General features: G+C 38.3%; 1 protein-coding gene across 6 annotated transcripts in view; it reads left to right on the top strand.

Annotated features, from left to right (window-relative positions):
* TRAF3 (TNF receptor associated factor 3) overlaps positions 1 to 18,878 on the top strand; it is a 79,154-nt gene that overhangs the window by 42,832 nt on the left and 17,444 nt on the right. For 4 of the 6 annotated variants that reach the window (XM_064169097.1, XM_064168843.1, XM_064169022.1 and 1 more), the window contains 6 exons: positions 1,928 to 1,979; positions 4,770 to 4,874; positions 6,324 to 6,491; positions 11,285 to 11,365; positions 14,107 to 14,181; positions 15,985 to 16,077. In XM_064169097.1, coding sequence (XP_064025167.1) covers positions 1,928 to 1,979; positions 4,770 to 4,874; positions 6,324 to 6,491; positions 11,285 to 11,365; positions 14,107 to 14,181; positions 15,985 to 16,077 — 574 coding nt within the window. The remainder of the gene's footprint in view (positions 1 to 1,927; positions 1,980 to 4,769; positions 4,875 to 6,323; positions 6,492 to 11,284; positions 11,366 to 14,106; positions 14,182 to 15,984; positions 16,078 to 18,878) is intronic. The other 2 variants (XM_064169266.1, XM_064169174.1) reach the window with 1 other exon arrangement.

Genomic DNA, 18,878 nt, shown 5'->3' with positions numbered 1-18,878 from the left:
TACTCGGTCTCATGGTAAAGAGTGACCTTTGTCTGGGCAAGTAGCGAGTCCCATAGCTCACTAATCCGCTCTTGTAGCTTTTGTGCTACTGCATGTCAACTTTAAAACAACGAAAAAAACCCCAGCAGCTTTTCTTTCCACACACATTTTCAGGTGAGGTGTAGTTTTTATTTGAAAAGCACAGGTATTTCTTTCTGAATATATATTTTTGGAAGATTCTAACGTGGTTAATGACAGTGACTGCAGAAAAGCAAATAGTTGCCATGCTTGGATGTGTGCAGATAGAAGAGATCCTTAACAGTCTAAGCAATAGCAATTCTGGCATTGCTGGAATCTAGGTAATTTTCCTTCCCTGCTGTGGGACATGCACATGTGTTTATTACAGAGCAGCTAGAATATGTGTAATTTTACCTTCCTGATTTTCCAACCAGCCTATTATTGAAAAGGATAGACAGGTGAGACCATCTACCACACTGCTCTTTCATTTGAATTATTCTACTATATTGAAGTGATTGTTGCAGAGAAATCCTTTATTAAAAGTAAATGCACAACTACTTTTTTCTCCCTGATAATTAAAAGCGTACTATAAAACTGGAAGCAAAATAAGTTAACAGTGTTTCTGTATTTGGCACAGAAATTTTTCATTCAGTATTGATACCCTGCTGCACACACACACTGATTATGTGCTAGCAGCTTCTGTTCCAGTGTTATTTAAGGACAAAGAATTGGAAGTCAGTGTAGATAATGCAGTAAATATGTCTGCTCAGTATGCAGCATTAGTTTAAAAAAGGCAAGTGAGATGCTTGAGTGAATTCAGTAAGAGGAGGAGAGCATGACATTGTATTAAAGACTGTATGCCCTCAAGGAGATTAGTTTTCCCATTTTTTTGTTTAACTTAAGAAAAATATTACAGGTATTGCAGCTGCAAGGTAGTTAAGATGCTCCAAAATAGCATAAGACACAGAATGGTCAGTTCAAGGAGCAGAAGCCAGTGAGATGATTTGAAATAACCATGCTGATTATATAATATAATTGAACTTGCTCAGACTTCTACATCGATTTGCAGCTGCTAGCTGCAACAACTTAACGTAGCCTGTCAATGAGCTGCTTCATGAAGGATTTACCTTAGCTTTTACCCAGTGCTTTTCATCCATGGATCTCAATGCTTTACAGTGAAGATCAGTATTGACTATTCCCATTTTACATAGGGTAATGGAGCTAAAAAGAAATGAAGAGAAATACACTGCAACACTTACCAGGTCACAGCCATGAACAGCTGTGTGAACTCATATTTCATACTGTCCAGTTTCTATTTGCATACTCCTGTGCTCCTCAACCTACCTGTTGTCTGAGAAAGGACAAGTTTGGTAACTGTATTAACAAGACAGCTACAGGGCAATAGTTCAGGAAAAGGTGTGAGAAAAGATCTGTAACAGTTGCTAAAATCAGAACAGATTTGAAGGAAATAGTTCTAAATTCTTTTTTACATTAAAAAGGTGTATAATTGGCTGTCACAGAAAGTAAAGCTTAATTAGGTGTTGTTTGAAAAAGAACTGGGTAATTGAAGAGAAAATATTTGCCTGTTTGTGCAGGGAGATTAAGAAATGATGAAAATTGTGGATCAGGCACAGACTGTAAAATAGGGAATGAATTTCTCTGTCTCGAAGAAAACCACTGTGCAGCTGCCTGGAAGCACTGTGGTGGTTTCATTTCATTTCCTCAAAAATGGCAGATACTGTCCACTGAAAACTCAGTGTTCAGTTTTCTGGCTTTTTAAAATCATGTTATGTTATTATAATGAACTATATCCACTTTAAATGATTTTTAAATCTATTGAATAAACATAACTAAGTGCTTCGTAAATGGACATTTTTGCACTACAAAAAAATCAGATGAGTTAAAATAGTTTTTCCTCTTTTCTCTCCAGTTCTTCTAGTCCAAAATGTACAGCGTGTCAAGAAAGCATAGTAAAAGATAAGGTATTGTTAAATTGTTTCTTATTCAATAGTACAGAGTTGTGTGTTGTGCGTAAGATGTGCTTTTGCTTTGTTGTAATTGCTTCTTAAGCCGTATAAGCTACCTGTGGAAGGCAGTTTGTTGAAAAGCCTAGACCATGTATTTTATATAGGAAGAGAGCTCATATTTACTGTTAAAAACATGGTAGAAAACAGCATGTCACCACTATCCCTGGTAGTCCAGACAGGTTTCACATCTAGTTTTCATAGTTGGGAACTAGAGCAACACTTTGCAGTTCTCCTCTCATTGACCAGGAGAATGGTAAGAAATACTGTTCCTCCTGTAGATCATAGAATCAACCAGTTTGGAAGAGACATCCAAGATCATCCAGTCCAACCTAGCACCCAGCCCTAGTCAGTCAGCTAGACCATGGCACTAAGTGCCTCAGCCAGGCTTTTCTTGAATACCTTCAGGGATGGTGACTCCACCACCTCCCTGGGCAGCCCATTCCAATGCCAATCACTCTCTCTGTGAAGAACTTCCTCCTAACATCCAGCCTAGACCTCCCCGGCACAACTTGAGACTGTGCCCCCTTGATCTGTTGCTGGTTGTCTGGGAGAAGAGACCAACCCCCACCTGGCTACAGTGTCCCTTCAGGTAGTTGTAGACAGCAATGAGGTCACCCCTGAGCCTCTTCTTCTCCAGGCTAAACAACCCCAGCTCCCTCAGCCTCTCCTCATAGGGCTGTGTTCCAGGCCTCTTACCAGCTTTGTTGCCCTTCTCTGGACACATTCCAGCACCTCAACATCTCTCTTGAATTGAGGAGCCCAGAACTGGACACAGGACTCAAGGTGTGGCCTGACCAGTATTGAGTACAGGGGAAGATGTAGAGAAATCTAGGCAAATCTTACTCCTGGTTTGGATCCAGACTGGTGTTTCACTGGAACCAGAACAGTGTTAAGTTGCAGTAACTAATAGAATCACATTCTTTTTACATGGGTCAGCTATTTTCACCTGTACCCTCTTCACTGTTTTTGACAGCAAAACTTTGTGTTGCCTTTGACAGCTCAAGAGTAGAGAAAATTCTTTTTGACTTAGTTCATAGTTTCTGCTGGGTTTACTTTATTCTAAAGTATTTAATAAATTCTTCTTGTTAATTTTCTTTCCTGACTAAATGAATACTTGTAAGAGTAACCATTTCCAAGAAAAGGTTAATGGGTGCATTAATCTTTCTTTATCTTAACTCAGAGTAGTTCTCTGAACAGTGTTGAGCATAATTTGGTTCTGACGTGGATAGGCTCTCCCAAGAGCTCAGGCCAGTGATTATATTACTGTTTTTATTTGTCCTCTTAACTCTGGCTTTCTAGCTCCCAAGGTACATAAATATGGACATTTGTTATGAAACCTCAAATCTCTCTAAAACAGGAGGAGGACAAAGAAGGGCAGTGCATATTAAATGCATGTTTAACTGTGCAAGTCAGTGATTTTTATGAGCCTGGAAGCCTCTCTTCCCATAGAATGCTGATGTCCAAAATTGGAGCTTTTAGAGAAAGTTTTGGAAAAAAATGTTTTTAAACTGTCTTCTTATCTCAGTTTTAGTCAGCAAAACTGAGCCTAGTAACCCTGTGAATTACTCTGGAAAAGATACTGCAGTGCTGGCAACTGATTATTCAGATGAGATTGTTGATTCATTGAACTTCACATATGCCTCTGAAAAGTAAACACAAAGCTGTGACCTGTATCGGATGAGACTGGATGAGAACGGTTGCAGCATTTCCTCCTGTACTGATACTGAGGATAGATTTATAGTCACTGTGGGCAGACCTGATCATAGTTCTTTGTTGTTAAACGTTAGCGTGCAGAACTGTTCTTTAATTACTGTGTCCTTGCAGTATCACTGTGTATGCAGTATCACAGCACTCTGCCAGAGGGGGAAGTTGCTGGTTGGACTTGGTTCTTTGGTATTTCTTAATGGTCATTAAAACAATTGTAAAACAACTTGAAATTTTTGTCCCTTTGTTTTGGTCTTCAAAATAGTATTAGTAGTCTTCAGTCCTGGTCTCTGCTTCCTGCCCTTGAAGGAAGGAACCAGAGATACCAAGAACCATTACCCTGCTCCTTAAGAATGCAGCTGTGTTGTCTCTGTGTTTTCTGAGGTATCACCTACAAAAGGTGAAAAAATCCAAACCCTGAACTCACTATGTCTAACTTCATGCAGTTATGTTAGAGACAGAAATTGCTGGAAAGGCTTATAAACATTAAAATTGAGAGATAGGTAAAGCCTGCTTAGCAGGGAAATGACAAACCTCTTCCAGCCTTAAGATTTTAGAAAATGTGTTTACTTCTGTGTTAACCACTGAAGTGCAAGTAGGTGTTCCAACTACCACTCTAGTCATTGTGGGACTGCTTCCATGAAATCTCTTCACAGAATTGTGGTATTGTGCCAAATACACCAGCTTCCCAAACAGGGTCGAGTGTTCTAGTTTACACAGGGCTAGTATTGGCAAGCAAATTGCAAAGAACACAAACAATAAACCAATCCTGTTTTGTACCTGTTTGTGTATTTGTAGTAGAAGTGGAACTCTAGTGTAGAGCATCTGTCCAAATGTTCTTTCACTGGGCTGATTGTACTTGTACTTGAGGAATCTCAGTTATGTGCATGTTCAAGAAAAATTAAGGGTAGGTTTTATTTCTGCCACGTAAAGCTAGAATTAAGTGGCACTGCTGTAGCCAGATTGCATGGTTTCTGCTTTATTTGAACTCAGGAGTGGTTTAAAATTTTCTATAATGAATTGATTTTTTTTTCCTCCCAGGTGTTTAAAGACAATTGTTGCAGGAGAGAGCTACTTGCCCTTCAGATATACTGCAGAAATGAAAACAAGGGCTGTAAAGAGCAGCTATCTTTGGGTCAGTTACTGGTAAGTAATCTAACATAGTCATAAGATTCCTTTTGAGTTAAAGAACAAGAAGAAAATTTGCAAACTGAAACTCAGTCTGTATCTTGACTTACTCTCACTAGTGATTTATAAATGTCAGAATACAGTTAAATTGTTCTAAAACTAAGCTTTTTCGATGAGCTGTCATGAGTCATGTGATTGCCTAACACTAAAGCTCAGAAATGTAAATGCATAAAGAGAGCTGGAGGGAGAACTAAAACCAGAAAAAGCTAAATGTGTGCTTTACAAATGTGAGAAATGTTAATTCCTAATTTGGGGGAGATTGTTTTTACTTAGCAGTGTGAATCCTGTCATATAAGTGGTGGCTTATATGTGGAGTTAAACCTTTGCTTTCTCCAGTCTTGTACAAAATAACCTGTAGTTTTGTTTCATGAAGGGGTAAAATACCAGTAATCCTTTAATTTAACTGCATTTTGCAGTGAGATGTGTAGGCCCTCGTTTTGAACGAGCAACCCTTAGGTACTTGAACAGCTTTATCCAGCATCTATGTTTATATGGAATAATATACCTTGAAAAATGTAACTTTTCTTTAAATAATCTGTGTAGAATTTTGGATCTAGAATCATAGAATCACTCAGGGCTGGAAGGGACCACAAGGATCATCTAGTTCCAACTCCCCTGCCATGCCCAGGGACACCCTACCCTAGATCAAGCTGGCCACAGCCTCATCCAGTCTGGCCTTAAACACCTCCAGACATGGGGCCTCAACCACCTCCCTGGGCAACACATCCCAGTGTCTCACCACTGTCATGGTGAAGAACTTCCTCCTCATGGCCAGTCTGAATCTCCCCACCTCCAGCTTTGCTCCATTCCCTGTCACTCCCTGATAGCCTAAAAAGTCCCTCCCCAGCTTTGTTGGAGGCTCCCTTCAGACACTGGAAGGCCACAAGAAGGTCACCTTGGAGCCTCCTCTTCCCCGGCGTGGACAACCCCAACTCTTTCAGTCTGTCCTCATAGCAGAGGTGCTGCAGCCCTCTGATCATCGTGGCCCTTCTCTGGACACTCTCTGACATCTCCACATCCCTCTTGTAATAGGGGCTCCAGAACTGGATGCAATACTCCAGATAGGGTCTCACCAGAGCAGAGGGGGAGAATCACCTCCCTCGACCTGCTGGCCAGACTTCTCCTGATGCAGCCTAGTATCTGGTTGGCTTTCTGGGCTGTAAGGGCACACTGCTTACATCTATGATACAGTGAAATTTGCTGTCTAAGCAGATGGAATTTAAAGTCAGAAATGTATTCCTGAGTAGTTAATGCTTGCTCTTGGACAGTATACTGTGCAAAAAGCTTTGCTTACTTTGGTTCTAAGGTTACTCACTGTGGGATGTGTTCAAAGGATAGAAGACATGCACAGAACTGAGCCAGCTTGAATGTTTTATCAGGGTTGGTGTGGGGTTTTTTGCCTTTCAGCTGCATTTGAAAACTGATTGTCAGTTTGAAGAACTCCCATGTCCTCGTGCTGATTGCAAAGAAAAAATACTGAGAAAAGATTTGCCAGACCACGTAGAAAAGACCTGCAAATACCGGGAGACAACCTGTAAATACTGTAAAAGCCAAGTCCCAATGATTATGTTGCAGGTGAGTATTTTCTTGTGTGTACAGAATGAGATTTCATACCACAGTGTGGAATAGTAACTCTTCTTGTGCTTCTCTGTAGCTGACAGTAGAGCCTTGGCCTTTCAGGCAGAATTAGTAAGTCAAATATGAAAACAGGCTGACTTTCAAAACACTTTTTTGTTTGTTTCCTTCAAGAACACCAGTTACTGCACTGTCTGGGATACAGCACTTAATAAAAAAGGAGTTAGACCCACTGCATATTAGTGATACTTAATTTTTGATGTGCTTTTTGTATTTTGCTTAAATTGATAAAATAAATGCAACTACCTTGATGACAATTAAATGTTGTGCAGGAGGAGTATGAGCATAGCAGATGAGTGGAGGAACAACATCTTTCTGTGCGGTCCTTCTTGGATACTGTGTGATCTGTTAGGAGAGAAAAGGAGGAAGCAATGTGCAGGAAGAGTATGAGCATAGCAACCGAGGGGAGGAACAGCATCTTTCTATACAGTCCTTGGATACTGTGTGATCTGTTAGACAAAAGGAGGAAGCAATGTAAAAATGATGTCTTGGTGTAACAGCAGTGGTATATGACAGGCCTAGGCAGGGTTATGATGTTCTTGGCATATGAGTAGGTTGTCTGATGAGCAGCTTTTGATTTATTAGTACAGAGCAGAGGTTGAGAAAGTCATGCTTATTTTACACAGAGTTGTAACTTGACTGCATTTGCTTTGTTTTGTGTTGAACTGCACTGTACTGAATTGCTCTTCTGAAAAAAATCTGTTTCCACTGTTTGACAGACTCAGACTTCAGATTTTCTTAGACTAGTAAGACTGATGAGAATTTAATTTGTGTTCTTGTGTATCATTTGATAGGTGAAGTCTTGCAGTGATGAGAAGCATTCTTTGCTCATAGATGTTACAAAAAGGCATAAGGAGAATTGCTCAGATTCAGATCTGGCCTTATAAGAGCATATACTTGAAGGGCTGGTGCTTAATAATTGTGCATTACCTTGCATAAGGTGGCTGAGTTGTGAAAATACATGGAGAAACTTGGTTACATTGTGATTATTCTGACACAGACATGAAAATATATTTGTTTTGATTATGGGTGCTTTTATCCCAGAATTTACTTTAGACTGGGAATTGATGTGAGATAGTGATACTAAAAAATGTTTAGTGTCTTAACAGAGGCAGTGAGTATTAAAAACATCTTTTACAAACCTGATTTCCATATCTACACAACATACTGACAGGTTTATGGCAGACAGTTTCTTTTTAGAGGAACCAAATAGTTAGATTTTTGTGTCTGAAATCATCATTACATTTCAAGGAGCACAGAACTCTGTTTTAGGTTAAGAGCTTTCTGTTGTGTTGGAGATTGGTGGATTTGACATTTATGAAACCTTTGAACGAGCGAAAGCTTTCCAGTCACGCAGAAGCTGAGATAAGTTTTAGTCTATGGTGTTCTTAATTCACAGCAAAGCCTATTTTAGATATTCATGTTGAAAATAAGAATGACACGTTAGTTTGTAAGTGCATAAGAGAGTGATTGAAGTCATTGCTCTCCAGATTCTTAAATAGTGGAATTCTGAGTTACTGTAAGAGCTAATAGATTTGGCTTATCCAGAGAGGTGAAGAGGGTTGTTTAAAATATAGTTTCATGTTGAGATGTTAATATTTTTGTTGTATTAAAGTTGGTAACATGATTCACCTGCTCTTGAAAAGTTGTATAGAAGTCTTCCGGATGTTAGGAGGAAGTTCTTGCCAGAGAGAGTGATTTGCTATTGGAATGGGCTGCCAGGGAGATGGTGGAGGTACCGTCCCTGGAGGTGTTCAAGAAAAGCCTGGCTGAGGCACTTAGTGCCATGGTCTGGTTGACTGGGATAGAGCTGGGTGCTAGATTGGACTGGATGATCTTGGAGGTTTCTTCCAACATGTTTGATTCTATGATTCTATATAGGAAAAGTCTATATAAAGGTTGTATACAAGTCTGCACCTGTAAATCAAAGTCTTCCCAAGCAGCATTACATGTTCATTCACTTGTATGTGGCAGTACACAGAAAAACATTTTACTTCCATACTGCTTTAAGGGTGCAAAAAGCTCTGCAGTTACATTAGTAGATGGAGGTTATTATTGTTCAGTGATTATAAAAATGTAGATGGTTTTATTTGTGGTGGCCTGATAAAATATTTTCTCATTGTACTTCAGTCATGAGAACCAGAAACTGTATGAGACTGTGTGTTTGAATGAAGTGCTGCTTTTGACTTCTTAACTGAGGTTTGTCATGCAGAGCTTGAGTCCATCTGTAGCTTCTGTAGTGTAAAATTTTCTCTGATGTAATAATGACTGAAGCAGGCCTCAGTGACTTGAACTGAAAACGGAGATAGGGGGAGCATACTGAGAAAAAAGGTATGCAAATAGCAACAAAAATACTTTTACCGGAGTGCATACGGTTCATGTCTTCATGGAATCCTATGACCTGTAGGCTAGGAAATCCCCCATTGTTGGAGGCAAACTCTTTACTTAACAATGTTAGCACATGGGTTTTTTTGATTGCATTTGTCTGGCCTGTGCTGTCACTAGATGGCTTCTTAATTTCTTTTCTGTTGTTTAAACCATCTAAAAAACTGGAGAGGTTTGTCACAAAGATACCCTTTCCGTTGCGTAACTTCTGGCAGATAAAGATGGTGCATTGTTAAAACAGAAATTAGTAGCCTGGAAAAGCTTCTGAATTGTTACATTTTTCTGTGTATAATCCACAAAACTACTTGGAAGTGATTCTTCTGTAAAACTGATACTTGGGATGTCATAGTATGATACAGATTTGTCAGGACAGCATTACTTCGCACCTAGGGTATGCGTGCCACCCTTGTCACTAAAAAGCTGTCCCAGGCAGACCTTGCCAAGGCAATCTGTACTTGGAGGTCTGAAATGCAACTGAGATGACTGGAACAGCTACTGATCGTCTTGCTCTCTTGTTGCTGCTCTAGGACCAGATGTGTTCCTCGTGTGGCACTGGCTTCTGTGGAGAGCCACGTTAATATCCCTTGTCTCTGCCAGGTGCCCTGCATGTGTTGTCATCTGTGTTTTGTGCTGCATTTAGCTTTCGGGTTGTGTGCTCAACTGTGTGAATGTTGTTGGCTGGTAGGAAGAGGATTCTGCTGCTGGAGTAGGGTTCCACTGGTGTTTCCCAAAGTCATTGAAAAAGCTCCCTTTGGTTTCCTTGGATAGGCTCTGGGATGTGGAGTGAGGAGAAGAATGTTAGAGATTGCTGAGAGTTTGCATGTTAATGGTGAACCAAAGTCAGTGTTGTAGCCTTTGCCAGAGAGATTTGGTAGGTTAGAGAAGAGAGTAGGGGAATTAAAATTAGGGAATAAATATTTGAATAGAGTATTATTGGGTTTTGTTTTATTGTGGATAAACCATTGAAGAACTTTGTGAGGCAGTAGGCTCCTAAAGCCGCGTGGTAGTCCATGATAGCATTCTTAAACTTGTGTTTATAATGAGAGGCCAGATCTACATCTTGAGTCTGAGCAAAAGAGGGCCTGTGTGCCATTGCTGATTGGAAGAGCACTGCACTTAGCCTGACAGAGGTGGTGTCAGTCTGTTATCATTCATGCTGGATGAGTGTCCATGGTGGGGAGGGGATGAAGTTAGCTCCTCACCCCCATGTTTTGGATGCTCACCACAGCTCTAAGGAGCAAGTTGCTGCGACTGTCTACATGTGCTGCATCAAATGACCTAATGTGAATGAGAAGGAAGGCAGGGTAGACCTGCTTCAGAACAGCACACCTGATGATCTGTATTTAGAAGTGAAGAGGCATACATACATTTAACAATATTTGTTGATCTTTGACAAGGTTGTGAATCAAGGCCTTTCAGATCTCAGCTGATGTCTCCTTTGTCTTGGTGGTGTTTGAAAAAAATAGACATAATCAGTGGACAAAAAGGGCATGCTATTTGGTCTTCCTTTTCTAACAGCCTTATAAATCTAGACATTTGCTTCCTTAGCTTTTCTTAAGTAAAAGAAACGAAGCAGTGTGTTTCAAGTTGAATAAGATATGTCACTTGACATGAAATGGAATTAGTATTTTTTTCATGGTTCATTATGTTGAGAAAAACTGAGAAGAAATTTAAATTCTTTTAGCTTGGGCCTGATTTTTCTTCCCTCCCTTTGGTGATACAGTTTGACAACTATACTGAAGTACCTGTCATCATCTAGTTTCAGATCAAAGTGTGTCTGCCCAGCATCATGATAAAATTTCAACATCTCTTTGAACTTTTGATATGTAACAGTTGACACTCAGTATCAGGTATTTGGGAATCAAAATTAGGAAAGAATTGGAAGGGGAATATCTGTACGTAGGGAAAAGGTTCTCTAAGGGCAGAAAATGTAGATTCCTAAAGAGCGGTCCCATATACTGTATACTTTTACTAAAAAGGACATCTGCAGTGGTTCTGCTTACTTCAAAATGCTCTTTTTTGTGAGTCTTTCTGGGGAAAAAAAAAACTTGACTTTTATTGTTGCTTCATTACTCTAAGTAAAAATAATTAAATGGGAAGCAAACAAGCTTACTCTGTGTGTGGGAACACAAGAAAATCTGTGTTTTTGCCTCAGATTATCAACACATCTATTGAAAGCGTAAACTGATGTTTGAGCAGTTGCAGGTCTGTTACTGCCCAATTGGGATAAACACTGAAAAAAAACTCTTTGTGTGTTTTTAGGTTTATTGTAGGAGACTTTGCAGGTAAGTCCCCTCTTTAATTTCAGAGTGAGTTGATTTGTGGTTTGTTTGCTTTTTCCTCTGTAGAAACACGAAGATACAGACTGCCCGTGTGTCATGGTTTCATGTCCTCATAAATGTAGTGTTAAAACACTCATGAGGAGCGAGGTAAGAAGTCATGCCCAGTGTCCTGCTGAAAAGCTGAATAGTTTTTAAAGTAAGATCTCGCAAGAATTTTGCCAGAAGCCATTTTCTTATTAAAATGTGAGATCTAAAGAAAAGCTTTTTCTACCACGCAGTTAAGTGTGATCACACTCAAATATTCTTAATGATTTCCACAAAAAAAAAATATTTAAAAAGAAATAATTTCTTAGTTTTGTATCATTATTACATTTGATTTGCCCAAGACTAGAGCATGTCTTTCTGCTTTCATTTTTACTAGTTCTCCCCCTGCCCTTTCCTCAGTTGAAACATCTGTTGAGGACAACAGAGCAATGACTTGGGGTAGTTAGCTTATGTTCAGATTAAAAGATGAAATTTAGTGCATGTGGACAAGAGTAAAGTTTGGAAAAAATCATATAAATGTGTAGACTCACTCCATGGAAGAATTTAAATTATAATTGGATCTGTTTAAATTCAGGGGAAAAAAGTAATCCCTGACACCTAAAGAATTGCTGTGATATAGATGGCCATACAATCACACAGAGTCACAGAAACATCCAGGTTGGAGAAGACTCTCAGGATTACCAAGTCCAACCTATTACTTTTAATGTAGAAAAGCTTGCAGTAATACATAGATCAGATTGAAAAACAACCAACACCCAAGCCTGCATTGTTGAACAGATCCATGTTCTCATACATTGAAAGATAAAAGTAGAATCTGTCAAAGTTGATGTGAGTTATTTTTTCCTTAAAGTAGAAATCACTGACTTAAGGATGGGGAAGAGTTTATTTAAGCCTTCAGCACTCTGTAAGCCTCAATTAAGGAAAGTTAAGTTTCTGATCTGAGGATAAGCTTTTTCTCTTATCACTAATACTTACTTCTTGAGTTTATGTTATTTTTCAGGTACACTTGCAAATTATTAATCATGTCGTGGTGTACATGGCACTTACAGCACCTGCCAAACAGGTGGCAGCTTTTTCCCCCAGGGTAGCAAAGTGTAAAATACACAATAGATGCGGTACCTATCAGGAGAAATTGGGGTGTCAAGGGAAAAGAAAATACATATACTGAACCAATTCTGTCAGTGCTTCCTTCCAAGTTTAGATCCTGCTTCTGTAGCATTTGGGCATGATCTTAAATCTTGACTTCAGCAGTTACTTTGAGAAGAGATATATCTGAGTGCTAATAACAGTTGACCCATTAAAGCTTGGGTCGTACACATATATTCTGAATTGGGTTCAGAAGCCATTGGTAGAAACAGAACTTTAAAAGGTCATCTTGCCCTGCATCATCTGTTGCTGTATGTTGCTTAATTTTTTCCTGATACTGTGAAAATGTATATATTAGCTGCATGGTTAGGGACAAGACTCTAATGCAGAAAATGGGAAAATGCCTGCCTAACAGTTTGAGAAAATTCTGTAGTTTACAACAAGCGAATACTTTACTGTAGAACGAAAGCTATTTTTTTGGTATTTAATTCATAACTCTTTGGAGACTTCTAGTGTTGAGAAGTTGAACATGTGGCATTGTTGTAAAGCCTGTTACATTACTACATGTCTCTTTCTTATTGGGTGGTCTCTTTTTCTGAACCACGTGTCTTTTGAAACTGTACCGTGACTTGTACAGATAGTGTTTAGAACCCAAATATGTGTCAGAGGTGAGTGACCAATTACATCTCACTGTCAGGTTTTTAAGATTATCTTGCCTGTTCCAGAGCTGCACATTCAAAGCAGCATTGGTTCACCCTTTCTTCCCGTGGAAGTGGTTGAGCTGAGTCATGCGGGGATTATGCTGTGGGAATTTCAAATGACATTTTGAAACTCTAAAAGAGTGATGCCAGCTGAGGAGCTAGGCTCCGGTTCCTGTCTGCTTTGTGGGAAATCTAATCCACAGATCCTGTTTTTGAAGAGAGAGTGTTTCTTACACCATCCTTTCAAAAAATGCCTCTTTTAGGCAGTTTGCATCCAGCCGCTACCCTCTGTGCTGCAGTGGCTGCCCTCTGTATAGATGTCTCTGCTTCTGTGAATTGGTTTGTTCTGACATGAAAAGTGAGCTGTGCTCATAACGATTCAAGATATTGGAATAACTCTCAATCTGTGAGAAATGCAGGCATTTTACTACTTTGTTTTAATCCTCTGTGTACTGCGTTTAAAAAACCCAAAAAGCTACTTAACTGTACCTCTTTTAATACTCTCTGTCTGTTTCATGCAGTACTTGTTTAGTCTTTGTGTAGTTTAACCATTAAATTTAGGCACAGAGAATTGCATGTTACGTTTTGAAAAATCGGTTCCTCGTGAAATCAGGACTAGAAAAAAAGAAAAAGTAGCTTACTACAGTGAAACTGATCTTAAGACTTGCTCAGAGTCAAAAAAAAAACAACCCCACAATCACTTCTCAAGAAAACTTCAGTCATTTGCTAAAAATCAAACAAGATCACAACTAATTGTGGAGCGCTGTTTTCGTTTGCCTTTTAAAATTGGGATCACCTATCGAAATAGTCTTTAGTTGAAGTTTCACTGTATATTAAATGTATCACACTGTATACTGTATTGGCATGTGCGTGTGGTTTATGTGTGTGTATATATAGTATTTGCACTTTAGGTCAGCCTGGAGGCAAAGATGCACCACGTGTATTGTATGTTCTGCGAGCAGCACACAGTACAAAACCTGATAACCTGTGCCCTGTGTTTTGAGCGTTATCATGCAAACGTCTTTTGCCAAAACTCACATTTTTTTCCTATTGCAGTTGAATGCACATTTGTCAGAATGTATTAATGCCCCAAGTACCTGTAGTTTTAAGCGTTATGGCTGCACTTTTCAGGTCAGTATATAACAATTATACTTCCCACTTGATGAAAGTCTGCAAATAGAACCTAACTCTTTGACATGAAAGTTTTGGAATTCTCTAGTCTTGGTTAAGTAAAAGGTCATCCAGTTGGCACCAAGGGATTATGCAGCAAATGTTTGATTTTTTTTGCATTTAAAAAATAAGCAATATAAAAAGCCCAAACATTCCTGCAGTGGTTTGGGAGTTGTTAGGTGCACCCTGTGGAAACAGGAAGATGATAGATATGTAAAACTTCTTAACTTGGAGTAAGAGAGTCACTTTTGTTCTTCAGAAAACAGGCTAGGCTAGTAACTTTAGATGTTTCTATTAAAGTATTTATTTTCTTGAGCTAAGTATGTTTATATTTTCTCTCATTTGTGTGTCTTAATATTTTTATTAAGGTTAAACATAGGTTAGTGTACTTAAAACATGGTTTTATGTGCATTCATGTGTACATAGGTGCATAATCAAAGCATAGTCTGATAATTATTTTTAAAAAGAGACAAGTTTTAGACTTTAATCCTGGCAATTTCTGCAATATTAAAACAAAACTAAAATTGAATAGCCCCATACCTCAGAGTTTAGTTTCAGTATCATTATTCCAGTCTCTTTCAGTTCTCCACTTCCCTTATCACATGTCTTGGGGAATTTGGATAGTTATATAATGAATAGATTAGTCAGGAAGTTTCAGAAACTGCTGACAGGAGGAAAAAAAAAAAGAGTTTATCAGATGGTGTGGTTAGTTTATTAGCCCATGAAAACTTAAAGACACAAGAACTGTAAGCAGCAACATTTCTCAGTAAACTACTTCCTGCAGGTATTTCCATGTCTTTAAACAGCAAGTGCTCAGCAATTTTAAGCATTAAAAGTAATGCTCTTAGTGGTAGAGTTAATCAATGCTGTAACCCTGCCCACTGTTATGTCGTATGTATTGCCATTCATTTTATGTATGTATATGTGTGCATATATGTACATATATCCACATATATATTTTTAGTATTTTTATATAGAGTACATACCTTGAGGATCATTGAAACCTTTTCAGTTGCTTTGCAGCCTATCTACCGCCAAAGCTAATGCACTGTGCATTGCAAAGCACTTACTGAAGTAGGTGTAATGCAAACCAATGCAACTAAAGTAAGTGATATGGTCTACATCTTATGTACTCTGTATATTATCTATGTGTGTTCTGTAAACTTTTTATATAGTGGTTATTTGTAACAGCATTTATAGGTTGTGCAGAGGCAGCATATCTGAATACCGTAGAGCAATCACAGTAACATCTTTGGATGACAAACTAGGCATTATAGTATCTCTCAAAGTAGTTTACAAAGCTGGCAGTTTCCAGTGATAATGAATTTATCTTAAATATTTGTCTTTAATACTCAACCAAAGGAAAATTTAGTGCTTATGAAGCTGTTCATGAAATAGAACGTAAGTTTTAAATGACAGTTTGGGGAATTGGAAGTTTTGGATTTTGTATGGCACCAAAGCTTTATTTTGATTTATTTACTATAAAGCTACACAGAAGACTCTAAAATACAAATCCTTTTGTAAATCTTGTTCTCTGACATATCAAGCACATGGAATGGAGATATATGGCACTTGTATAAAACACTTGCTATATTAAATGTATTCCTGACTTTTGTAAATTCCCAAGTAGACTTCCCTTCTCTCTGCAACGTGCATCTGTGAACCAAAATATATAGTGTTGGTTCAATGTCTTGATATACTCTTTCTTTGTAGGTTTAAGAGAAATGGAATTGGCTAAAATGTATAAATTCTTTGTTGTCACAGGGAACAAATCAACAAATTAAAGCACATGAAGCCAGCTCAGCAGTGCAGCATGTTAACTTATTGAAAGAGTGGAGCAATGCTTTAGAAAATAAGGTATATCTTCTACTCACTTCTAATTTTCATTGATCATATAAAAGTACTGGATGAAGCTTTATTTTTTTTCTGTTTAACAGCTGTTCAGAAGTACAGCTAAAGCACTAATAGGCTCCAAAAGCAATTTAGCCATTCAGCATATCTGGTACATTTGTTGCAATAAAATTCTGTGAGAAACTTGGCTTCACAACTCCATATATGCTTTTCCTCATTGGTAGCTTAATTAAAACACTTCCTTCCAGTATTAAATTTCCTCTTTGAGCTGCCTTCTTACAAAAAAGGAGGATTCAGAAAGCTATGGCAATACTATGAGCTGTATTTTTGTTGCCTTAATGTTTTTCCAGAGATAACACTATTAGAAATACCATATAGTAGTAAATCAGTGATTCCCTCTCCCTCTTTGTCTCCCTCTCCATCTCCCTCTCTTCTTTCCCATTGCTCATGCTCTCCAAACTTAATAACCTGCAAAGGTTAATTAACTGAAATGTGCATATTGCAACTTATGAACATGATGATTTATGCATTAATGTTAGACTAGAATGAACTTCACATTGAAGCAAGGCTTGATACTCCTGGTTTTAGGTCATTTGAGATTTGGAAGATGTTGGAAATCATATCATTATCAGCTAATACCTTGTGAACCATTTGAACAACTTAACCATCTGTTCTGCAAATAAAATTTAAGGCTTAAAGAATACAAAACTTCACATCAAACTACATTGTTAAAGAGTATTTTTCTTTAAAGGTTTAGAGTATTTTTCTTTAAAGTTTTACATTGCCATTAAATAAGTCCCAGAATTGCCTAACTCTTCTACAAATGCAGCAGAAGGGTCAGGAGACACCCTCCTCCTGCCCCAAAGTTTTTATAGAATGATTTACTTATGAGAAACAATTCCAGTGGTGTTTATGCTGTGTGAGGCTTGTGATTTCTGTTATCTCACAGCAGATTGCTAGCTCATGTGTAGCCAATTCTGTCTAAAAAGTATGTCCCCTTCTTGGCCTACAGTGATCTCTCATGCATGGGTTTCCGACAAGGTCCTGCAGAAGTTAATGGGCAAAATACTGTTTTGTCCCCAGCACATTTGTTCGTGGAATGCTTGATTTTGACCTGGAAGCCCCATAAGGAAGAGTTCTAGTGTAGTTTTTTTTAGACAGAATTTTCACTGCATGTGTAGGTCTTAGTTTGATAATCAGTAACAATACTTCCTTAAATGTAGTAAATGTAAGGGTTTTTAACAGATACAAATTCATACCCTTAGCTCTTTTTTGTTTATTCTCATTAAAACTGTGCAATTTATTTTACATTATATGAAAAAACCACATCCCCTGTGACTTCCAGGATAGATTGTATTCTGCCTTTTGTCAGTGTCCAGGGAGGTCCTTTGTTATTTAAATAATGCCCAGCAGTTCTATGTCTGTCTCCTACAGAGCTAAGACAATATACATTTTATTACTCTCTTGTGTTCATTTTTTGGTTTAGCTTCCATTGAGGCCATAACTGTGTATCATTGTTTGTCCACTTTGACTTTTTCCCTTTTCACTTCCTGCTTTGTAGGTTTCTTCTCATTCATAATAAAGAGTTGAATCACTGGAAATCCCAAGACCAAGCCAAGTTACCAGAACAGAGCTAACCGCATGTCATATGTCAGTGACTTGATTCTAGAGGAGGGTGACAAAATTTGTTGTAAATTCATCATTATTCTCTTCTTTGAGGAAAAAAAAATAGTCAATACACTGAAGAACAGCAGTGCAAAGATAACTTGGTTGATGAATATCATAGAAATCTTGGCCTTGTTGAAGCCTGGGGAGTCTTGTTGGCTTCTGTCGGGTTAAGATTTCCTTTGGGGTATTCCTTGTGATATGTATGGAGGGGAAAGGAGAAGTTGCCTTCTCCCAGTCACTGTGTTCTTTAACAGTGCTCGTAGAGTATGCAGGCTGAAAGTCCTCAGAGCTACAAAGCTTGTTCAGAGTTAGAGTTTGGTATTTGAATGGTGCTGTGGGCAAAGAGAAGGTCAGATGTAATATCTTGAATCAAAACTTTGTAGGGCAAATTGAAATTCAGTGTTTTGTTTGCTCTGCGATGGGACAGGCTTGCAGACTGAACTCCCACGGGTTTTGTGATGTTGGAGATAATGAGTTGAATGTAATTTTGTGGCTCATCACATTCTTAAATGGTATAAACTGGGTTTTTTTGGGGTTTTTTTTTTGCTTCATTTTTTAAATATGTGACTTAAAAGTGGGACCTGCTTTAATCCACTTCTTTGTGGCGTAAGTTTTTTTTCCATTCTTTTTTATTATAAGCAATAGTTTAATTTGAAAAATTGCTGAATAAAAGCATTCTTTGATCCTAGGAATATTTCATATATGTCAAGGAAGTAAAGGAAACTGATTGACACAGTTTGTAAAGAGATGCTGTGTTTTCTTTACCTTGTTTTTTAGCTGAAATTGCCAAATGCAGTTAGGAAATTACCTTCAGTGTTAAAAGATTTCTTATTCACACAATACCACCCAACTACAATTACTGACTTAGCGGTCACAGTTCTGTGTGATTAAGGGAGGTAGGACATAATTCCACTATTTTGGTGTTCTGTAAAACTGGAAAATCTCAGTCTGAGACAGGGCCACATCTCATAACCTATATAAAAACGGAATTGTTATGCTAGTGACACAGAGTGTAACAGCCTTATGATTGGGAGGCCTGGGGAGGAAACAATGACAGAAGGGAAATGTGGAGATCACAATTAACTAAAGAATTCTCGAGTCATTAAGGAAAATGAGGGGGGAAAAAAAACATCAGCTAC

The sequence above is a fragment of the Pogoniulus pusillus genome, chromosome 1, assembly GCF_015220805.1.
Source record: "Pogoniulus pusillus isolate bPogPus1 chromosome 1, bPogPus1.pri, whole genome shotgun sequence".
NCBI lineage: Eukaryota > Metazoa > Chordata > Aves > Piciformes > Lybiidae > Pogoniulus > Pogoniulus pusillus.
Note: the sequence above shows the minus strand (reverse complement) of the source record. Positions and strands in the feature narration are given on the sequence as shown.